Consider the following 10,447-nt stretch of genomic DNA (forward strand, 5'->3'; position numbering starts at 1 on the left):
CACCACCATGCCCAGCTAATTTTTTGTATTTTTAGTAGAGGCGGGGTTTCACCGTGTTGACCAGGATGGTCTCGATCTCTTGACCTCGTGATCCACCCGCCTCGGCCTCCCAAAGTGCTGGGATTACAGGCTTGAGCCACCGCGCCCAGCCCACTAATTGTTTTATATATACATCATTGATCTGGCATAAGTCATGTAGGAAAACATGGAGAAAGTTTTTATTCAGCTTCAAATAAGAAATCACTTAGTAAAGTTTATTCTTTCTCGTACCTACATTCTCCAAGCAATCTGTTCTCTTCAATGCCTGACGTTAATCTTAATTGACAGCTGAGGAGTAGGGTAGTGTGACCGAATCCTTTAAATATTACTGCAAGTGTTTGTCACTTGTTGCTATGTACATCTGCCAGTTTCATCAAGGAAATATGGAACTGTGAATCTGCTTTACAATGAGTATGCTTAGAACTCCGATTAGAATTTTATTTTATTTAAAACATTTATTTTATTTTATTGAGACAGAGTCTCCCTCTGTCACCCAGTCTGGAGTTCAGTGGCAGCGATCTCAGTTCACTGTAACCTCTGCCTCTTGGGTTCAAGTGGTTTTCCTGCCTCAGCCTCCCAAGTAGCTGGGATTACAGGCTCAGGCCACCATGCCCAGCTAATTTTTGTATTTTTAGTAGAGACAGGGTTTCATCATGGTGGACAGGCTGGTCTTGAACTTCTGACTTCAAGTGATCAGCCCATCTCTGCCTCCCAAAGTGCCAGGGTTACAGGCGGGAACCACCATGCCTGGCTATTTTTTCTTTGTTTGTTTTGATACAGAGTCTGGCTCTGTCGCCCATGCTGGAGTGCAGTGGCGTGATCTCCACTCAGTGCAACCTCTGCCTCCTGGGTTCAAGCAATTCTCCTGCCTCAGCTTCCTGAGTAGCTGGGATTACAGGGACCCGCCACCACACCTGGCTAATTTTTGTATTCTTAGTAGAGACGAGGTTTCACCATGTAGGCCAGGCCAGTCTTGAACTCCTGACCTCAGGTGATCCATCTGCCTTGGCCTCCAAAAGTACTAGGATTACAGGCATGAGCCACCAGACCTGGCCTGATGCCCAGCTATTTAAAACATTTTATAGGGTAGATGAATTCTTTATTATACTTTTATGAAATCTCTGAAGTCATAGTATAAGAAATATATAACATAAAAATAAGCACTTTGAATATTATCTTTATGGATTATTTTAAGAAATGTAACAATATGTATAAAGTATGGGGTGTGTTTTATCACATGATGATTTTAAATTTAACAAGAACTAGATATAGTTTATGTAAAGTTCTTGATATTTCTGTTTCCTATAAACTGTATTCCTATATACTTGAGAAGGGACTATAAATATGTGTAAAGCTGAAATTTAAAATGTCCTCAGGACTTTTGAGGCTCATACATATATTATATATGAGTTGTAGTTGCAGCATATAAATGCATCTACCCCTTATGACCAAAACATTCTGAAACTTACCATGACTTTAAGTTGTAAACAGTTTGTCAATGAGGCTCTTTTTTATCCAAATACTCTTTGTTGTTACAGATGCATCACTAGCATCTACTTATTTGGTGAATTTGCTTTCTGAGGATGATGAGATAACTGAAATATATGATAAGTTTTGCAATTAGATTATATTCACTTCTAATTGTAATAAAATACTTGAAAGTGATTATTAAATGGCTTTTCTTATAAAAGATAATTATTTTGATGTTACTGCTGCTTATTTTTTAAAGATTTAAAAAGGTTTTATTAATGTAAATTACCAAATTATAGGTAAAAGCAGAAAGACTAATACAGTGAAACCCTCATGTACTCATAAGAGCATCAACCCTATCAACATATTATTATATTTGTTATGTATTATTCTGTTTTTTTCTTTTAAGTGTAACTGATCTCATAAGAAGTTGGTTGCATCTTGGTATGCTTTGCCTTTTGTGCAGGAAAAGAGCTCCATCTGTCCCTGTTAGGCAGTTAATTCTTGGTTGAGAAGGTAGAGGCCAGGAGATCCACTAGGGTAAAACAAGGATTAACCCTGCTGAAAAGTTATGGGAAAGACAAAGGAATAAAATAAAACAAAAAATGTTTAAATATTAAGACTTGGATTTGATGCCACAGATGTTACGTAGGCTACAAGAAGTTTCTTTTCAGAGGGAGTAAGTAATCAAAGTGCAGTTAGAAAGAAGCTTCAGTATATGGGGAAATAAAAACCTGCCTACTTTGTAATAGATGGGTATAATGCCTCCAGGAAAAGTCTGGCACATAGAAACTCTTCTGCTCTTAATCTACCTTGAAAATTATATCCTCCTTTGTCCCTTAACTTTCCTTGTTACTTTTCTACCAACCTGTTATTCCTTAGATCTCTGTTGCTTAAATTTCTACAGTGACCCCAACGTTCTTATATAAGTTATTTGTGTTTGCCACTACTATTGTACGGTTCCATAGCCTGATTAATTTATAGACAAGCAGCTGAGCGTGGTGCCTTACACCTGTAATTCCAGCACTTTGGGAGGCCTAGGTGGGCAGATCACCTAAGGTCAAGTGTTTGAGACCAGCCTGGCCCAACATGGTGAAACTAAAAATACAAAAAAAGTAGATGTACATAGTAGTGTGTGCCTGTAATCCCAGATACTCAGGAGGCTAAGGCAGGAGAATCACTTGAACCCAGGAGGTGGAGGTTGCAGTGAGCTGAGATCATGCCACTGCACTTCAGCCTGGAAGAACAGAATTCCATACATAGAATTCCATACACAGAACAATATTCCATACATATATATATACATATATATGTGGAAGAGTTTAGAGAATTTCCTTGTCAATAGACAAGTTATTTTTAATTTTCTCTAAACCCTTCCATATATTTTGAGGAAATTAACAAATCCATACAACAAGCACTTAAGAAAGAGGATTATTTATGATTCTAAATAAGATACTTCTACAGGCTAAGCCACTATAAATATGACTTAGAGTACATATGATGTTAATCATTCCTTTTGGCATTATGATTGAGCATTGTCCTTCTTATCCTTGTTTTACAAGAAAGAGCTAGAGGAATAGGGTTGGCTCTCAGGCATCATCCAGATAGCATGAAGATACCACTGTCTGCATCAGCTTCCAAAACTTTTCAGTACTTCTCAGCTGCCAGCTTTCCTACCTTAAAGAAGGTCGAGCTTTTTATTGGTTTCTCACCCACAGCTTATTCTATCACAGGTATCTCTTATTGGCTTATTTTCTTTCTTCAAACCAGTGAGAGGACAGAGCATTTAACCATCGTGGGTTTAATAGCTTTGGGGGAAGAATTTAATTAAATCTTTCTTATCTCTAGGGCATGTTGGCCAATACTGCTTAAAATTCTGTTTTATGATACACTTAAAACCAAAACATACTCATTATCTATTGCCAGTATTGTTAGTAATATTAATAATAATGATAGGTAACTTTTATTCTCTTACTATATGTTAGACACTGTTCTAACCTCATTTTGTGCCATAACTTAATTATTACTAACTCCATTATGAAATAGGCACTCCTGTTATCACAATTTGCAGATAAAAGACTATAGGACAGAGAGGTTTAATTAAGCAGGTTTGACAAAGTCAAACTAATCAGAAAGTGCTAGAGTCCAGATTTAAACCTAGTCAGATAGGCTTTAGAATCTGTGCTCCTAACCGTTTATTTCATATGGCTTCTAATAGACATGTTTAGTGTGCCTTTTGTCTTTTGAATGAAAATTATAATAGTACACAGGCTAATACTTGCTTCACTTTTATGTCTACGAATTCTAGATACTTCATTGGAATTTTAAGTAATCTAAATCTAGCAAGAGAAAATAGGCATATTAAAATTACTTGATATAGGTAATAGAACAGGCTTTATTGGAAAGGTTTTTAGCAGAGGATAAACCAGTTCATTTTGAAAGCTTTTTAGCTCTCTGTGCCTGTGTTAATTTTATCATCACTTTGTGAGATGCACTGATGTTCCTGATAACAGCTTTGGATTAGGAAATTCCTTCCACATTGTCTTTTACCTTTTTTTGACTGCATTTGTTTTATAAATAAACATAGTTCTCCATCTAAAATTCATCTAATTTTGTTAAGTTCAACAAACACCTACTACGTGCCAAACATTTTACAAGCGTCTGAGGCGGGAGAAGGCATACTGTCACCATCTTGGGACTTATTGTCTACACCTAGCAAATGCTACCTGCCCGTCTCCTCTATAAAGCCTTCTTAACTAAGTCCATACCAATAAAAAATGAATAATTTCTTCTTTGACACTCTAGTTTGTTCAAGCACTTTGTATATACTTTGATAGTTGTTGTATTTCTGTATCTCTGGTAAAATTGTGAGAACATATTATGTACTCTAGTCCGCACCTTATAGAGATGATGTGTCTGATAATACATCTAAACACATATTCATACAACACAATTTATAAGTACTATAATTAAGGCATAAAAATAAAAATACTATGGAAACACAAAAGAGAAAACTGTTATTGTGAGATTTAGAACATCTTGATGGAAAAATATATTATCTGGGCATTCCTTGAAATAGGTAGAGAGAAGGACAGCCTATTTCAACTAGTAAGAATGACAAAAGCAAAGACACAGGAGCCACAATAAGTGTAAGGTGTTAGAGGAATGGCAAATAGTTTGTGTGGTGAAATTAGGATGCTTGGATGAGGGGTATGGTAGTCAATAAAGTTGATAAGATAGTTTGGGATCAGGTGGTCTTGCCAAGAAATTTAGATTTTATTCTATCATCATCCTACAGGAAGGTTTATTAGGTAGCAGGATGGAAGATTATATTTAAAATGAAAAAGAAATTAAATACAGAAATCAGTCAGGAAGCAAAGCTGTTGTCTCCGCCCCTACCACCTTGAACGCACCCAATCTTGCTGATCTCAGAAGTCAATCAGTTTGGGGTCTGATTAGTCCTTGGGTGAGAAGAAGCAAAGCCATCTTACATCCTAATCATGGCTTGAGTAACACGGGTTTGAACTAATGCAGCAGCAAAAATATAAAAAGAAGGGATTAATATTGGAAATATTTTTAAGGAAGATCCAAGGGGAAGTACTTGGTAACTAATTGAATGTGAAATGAGAAAGTCAAACATAGTACGAAAATTCTGAGCCTTATTGACCACTAGCTCAGAAGTCTTACACTAACTTTTTCCAGTAACACAGACCTCTTAATTTATGCAATCTTTTACAGAGTGTCTAGGTATATTTTCATCTTTCTAAACATCCTTTAAGTCAAATAGCACAGATTAAAAAAAATTTTTTTTATGGTTGGGGAAACTGAATTTCCGTCATGACTTGCCCAAGTTCATGTTGTTATTAAGTGGCAGCACTAGGATTCAAACTCAATTCTTTTACTTTCAGATGGTTTTGCCATGCTGAGTTTGAGGTGCTAGCAGAATATGAAAATGTCTAGTAGATGTTAGCACTTTCAAAAAAAGAAATTATAAGTAGAGAAAATCATGGATTGGATTTTTGAAACTGCATGCATTTAGGGGATTAGCTGGATAAGAAGAGTCAAGGAAGAATACTGGAAATGAACAAACAAATAAGAGAATCAGGAGTGTAAAATGTTGCTAGAAAGTGAGAGTGAACATAAGAATGAGGAAACTGATTAAAGAAAGGTAATACGTGTTACGGAAAGAGAGGAGATGAATAAGGAAAAGTCATTTAATTTGACAAGTAGGAGATTATTAAAAGCTTTTTTAAAAAAAATTTTTTTTTTATAGAGACAGGGTTTCACCATATTGGTCAGGTTGGTCTCAAACTCTGAACCTCAGGTGATCTGCCCACCTCGGCCTCCCAAAGTGTTGGGATTACAGGCGTGAGCCACCGTGCCCAACTATTAAAAGCTTTTGAGGAGAGTTTTTTTGGGATAAGGCTGAGGGCCAGATTACACTGGATTGAAGAAAATATGTGAGCTAAAAAAGAAGAGGCAGTGAGTTTCGACTACTCTTAAGAAATTTGTTTAAGAAAATTGTAGGCCGGGCGCGGTGGCTCATGCCTATAATCCCAGCACTTTGGGAGGCCGAGGCGGGTGGATCACGAGGTCAAGAGATTGAGACCATCCTGGTCAACATGGTGAAACCCCGTCTCTACTAAAAATACAAAAATTAGCTGGGCATGGTGGTGCACGCCTGTAGTCCCAGCTACTCAGGAGGCTGAGGCAGGAGAATTGCTTGAACCCAGGAGGCGGAGGTTGCGGTGAGCCGAGATGGTGCCATTGCACTCCAGCCTGGGTAATAAGAGCGAAACTCCATCTCAAAAAAAAAAAAAAAAAGAAAGAAAATTGTAAGTTGTGGCAATACCAAGATAAAGCCTTGGAAATATTTTTTAAAAATCAAAGTTTAACACAACTTTTCCCTTCTTTCCCTCCTTCTTTTATATGTTTCTCTTCTTAAGGAAAACAGATGGGTGTATCTTATGTCTTTCCTCCCGACATTACCCTGAGTAGAACTCCATAGTGTTCTAGGGTATGTGATCTCTCTCTCTCTCTTTTTTTTTTTTTTTCCCCAAGATGTGGTTTCGCCATGATGGCCAGGCTGGTCTTGAACTCCTGACCTCAGGTGATCCACCCACCTCGGCCTCCCAAAGTGCTAGGATTACAGGCCTGAGCCACTGTGCCTGGCCAATCTATCTCTTATCCCTAGGTCTCTGCTAATACCTCATGCAAGACTGAGCTCAAGGACCTTAGGATATCAACAGAGTCAAATACAACATTATTTATATTTCAGACAGTATCAAAGAGTTTTAAATGGAAACGCCATTGTTTAGAAAAGATATGTTTTTGGCTTCATTACTTTCTAAAATCTTAATTAAAAAAAATTTTAATGTAATATTTTCATTATACCTTTGTGTTTCTGCTTATTTTTATTTAAAGGATGGAATGGCCCTATGCATGTTCATGCAAAACACCTTAACAAGATTTATGAGGTAATGCATCCTTCTTTTTAAAATATGATTTCTAAAAGACCAAAAGTAGCTTTTTACTATTCCATTATTTGTACTAGTTAAGAAATAATAGCTGATTTTCAAATTACATTTATTCTAATGATTCACTGTTTTTTTGTGTGTGTGCCATAGAGAATAATCATTTAATTACATGTTAATGAAGTATATACATATATATTTTAAAAATAAGAGAAATGAAAGTTTAGAAGAATTTAAGACATATTCCCTTTCCCTAAAGAGCTTATATAACTAGCTATATTTAGGAATAGATATTGGGAAAGTTAAATACTGATATTAGAGCATACTGATCAAGAGATGACACATAAAGTTTACCTAATAATCCAGATTAGTAGAATGTGTAGTGAAGTGGTCTATATCCAGAGGAGAGGAGAAAAAGAACTATGGATTGGAAAGTTTTTACAGCTTTCTAAGAAAGATGAATTCACTTTGCACCTAGATAAAGAAGCAAAGAAGAAAAATTCTTCTTGGCCTATCAGGGTATGTTTGAGATTACAAACTGTGACATGTTTTGGCTGATTAGCTTTCTAATTTCATATTCTGAATGTGGACAAATTTAAAATTATGAAAACTAAGGAAATTCTTATTTATTTAAGCAAGGTTATTAATTGGACACCAACATGAGTACCAATTGTTTTTGGTACTCATTGTATCTGAGAGTCTAGAGTGAGTAATAGAATCATAACATTACTATTCTAAAATACTGTCGTCAACCCTGTTCACCTCCCATTTCCTAGTGCATTCGACTTTTTCTTAGGTAAATCTGAAATGTTATTATTTTTTAAATAAACCTTTCTACTTGGGAGCAGTGTATATTAGGAAATTTTCAGTTACTTTAGACCTGCGTGTTTGCATTGTAGGTTAGAGCCTACAAAAATTTCATACTTGCAAAACATTTCTGATTTACTTTGTATCACACACCCCTGCAAAGTGGGTCTTTGCAAACAGGAAAGGTAAAAGATTTATTTTTACTGTAAAATTATGCCTTCATATAGGATTAGTCTATGGATTATTTCAGGCAATAATGAGCACATTTTTGAAGGAACCTTCATAACACAGTTTTCAAGCTCTATCTTCTGTGACACATTTCCAACCTTTGGATATAGCCTTAATTTTCCAACTTTTAACCTGATACCAATAAAAATGGACAAAGGCAATATCACGTGGAATTATTCTGAAGAGCCAGCTGCTGAAAAGTTCCAGGAGCTGTAAATTAGACAAAAGTATCCATTTATTTGGAAGAAAGTTACAATATGGCTATAACTTTAAAGTATATAATGATTCAGGGAGGTATTTTGATAAACTTACAGGCATTTATTGTGAACTGTTGTATCTTTAGTATTAATTACACTGTTTTTCTTCTCATGATGTACAGGTTCAAGCTTCTATTCTTTGATGTGTGTGTGTGTTTTTTTTATGAAGCAGTGTAATAATTTTGTTTCCACTGCATTTAAAATTTTTTAAAAACTAACATTTGTAAATGAATACTGAAATTAAAAATAGTAACATCAGTTTTTCCTTCAATATACAGACTTCCTTTAATAAGTGTTGCGCTGGTTCAAGGTTGGGCATTAGGTGGAGGAGCAGAATTTACTACAGCATGTGATTTCAGGTAGGATGAAAATTGCATTAATTTCTTGCACAAGTATTATTTTTGCCTTAATATCAATGTTTTATATATTCTTAAGATAAACCTATTTTCTGAATATTTTCTTTTTGTCAGTCATTAAAGTAGATAATTTTAATTTAATATAATTTCATGATTACTTCATTACTATGCATTTCAAAAAATTAACAAAACACATGGTTTGAGATTTTGAATAGAGCAAAACCCAATTAGCAAAACTTGTGGAAGGAAAGCTAAGGAAATATATGAAACTTTAAAATCCATTCTGAATTACACAAACAAAGGTAAGCAACTTTAAAAAAGAAAAAATAGAATGAAGAAAGACTGCTTTAGCTGTCTTCTCACCAATAAAAAGAAATTTTCTGAGATCCCTTTGTCTTCTTTCTGCTGTGATTTATAGCAGGTTTGTGGGTCTTTTGGGAAGACTAGTGAATAAAGATAGAGAAAGTTCTTTGGGACCAATAGCTCTTCCCTATAATTATTTTCAGTAATTGATAGCTATATAATATAGAAATGACATTTTGTAGAATCTAATGCTTTAGACATGTTTTAAACTGCTTTCTCAGTACCATCCCCAAGCCCTACGAATGCAGCTGGCTATAAGGAGACCAGTACAATGATTTGTAAGTTATCTGTGCAGGCTCACACACTGGATCCTCTTTATAATGCAAAAGGCAGTATATGTTGCATAATTAGAGGTAAATGGCAGAACAGTAAGAGCCTGAGCACTGACATCAAGTGGACCTAGGCTGAATCCCAGTTTGCCGCTTCTATCCTTTTGACTTTGAGCAAGTATTTTACCTTTCTTCATCTCAGTTTCTTTATAAAATGGAAGTATCTCCCTTAAATATTTGTAAATAGATTTAAATAAGATAGTGAATATATAGGTTTTAGCATGTTTAACCTAAAGTTTACATTAATATTCACATAATACTGTGGCTTAGAGTTTTAATATTACCTTATACAGCTGTTTCTTACTAATGCCAATACGGTAACATTCTGGCATACTCTGAAACTCACTGTCTTTTCATTTGAGATGTTTTCCAACCTTTGGGCTAACCCTGGCCTTGCCATTTTTAAAACAATTCATTATATGCTTGATCCTGGCTAAGAAAAATATTGGAACATATATTAAGAGAAGACTTCTAGTAAACTTTTCATCTCACTTTCAGATACTGAAGAGAAGATCATTCTGTGCTGGCATGTAGTGCTCTAGATATTTTAAAACATTGTGTTGTACATTTAAAAAATTTTTAGGCCAGGCGTGGTGGCTCATGCCTGCAAGCCCAGCATTTTGGGAGGCTGAAACGGGCAGATCACCTGACATCAGGAGCTTGAGACCAGCCTGGTCAACATGGTGAAACCCCATCTCTACTAAAAATACATCCCCCAGTCCTGGTGGCACATGCCTGTAGTCCCACAACTTGGGAGGCTGAGGTGGAAGGATTGTTTGAACCTGGGAGCTGGAGTTTGCAGTAAGCCAAGATCATGCCATTGTACTCCAGCCTGGGTGACAGAGTGAGACTCTGCCTCAGAAAAATAAAATAAAATAAAAATAAAAATTGGTTGAGCTACAAATTATATGCAATAAAATGAATCCATTTTAATTGTGTAGTATAAATGGATTTTGATCAATATATACACCCATATAACCACCTCCACAATCAAGATTGAGAACATTTCTGTCACCCCTATATATATGTTTTTGTATGCCTCTTCCCAGTCCATTCCGACCTCTAGTTCAGGGTAAACATTGATCACTTTCTCACTTAAAAGTAGATTTTTGTTTTTTTTTTTT

At 35.6% G+C, this 10,447-nt stretch overlaps 1 protein-coding gene across 7 annotated transcripts in view; it reads left to right on the top strand.

Annotated features, from left to right (window-relative positions):
* The window catches only part of ECHDC1 (ethylmalonyl-CoA decarboxylase 1), a 53,230-nt gene that overhangs the window by 21,199 nt on the left and 21,584 nt on the right, over nucleotides 1-10,447 (top strand). For all 7 annotated transcript variants that reach the window (XM_037740241.1, XM_017533322.2, XM_017533323.2 and 4 more), the window contains 2 exons: nucleotides 6,934-6,986; nucleotides 8,554-8,634. In XM_037740241.1, coding sequence (XP_037596169.1) covers nucleotides 6,934-6,986; nucleotides 8,554-8,634 — 134 coding nt within the window. The remainder of the gene's footprint in view (nucleotides 1-6,933; nucleotides 6,987-8,553; nucleotides 8,635-10,447) is intronic.

The sequence above is a fragment of the Cebus imitator genome, unplaced genomic scaffold (assembly GCF_001604975.1).
Source record: "Cebus imitator isolate Cc_AM_T3 unplaced genomic scaffold, Cebus_imitator-1.0 Scaffold81, whole genome shotgun sequence".
NCBI classification, from domain to species: domain Eukaryota; kingdom Metazoa; phylum Chordata; class Mammalia; order Primates; family Cebidae; genus Cebus; species Cebus imitator.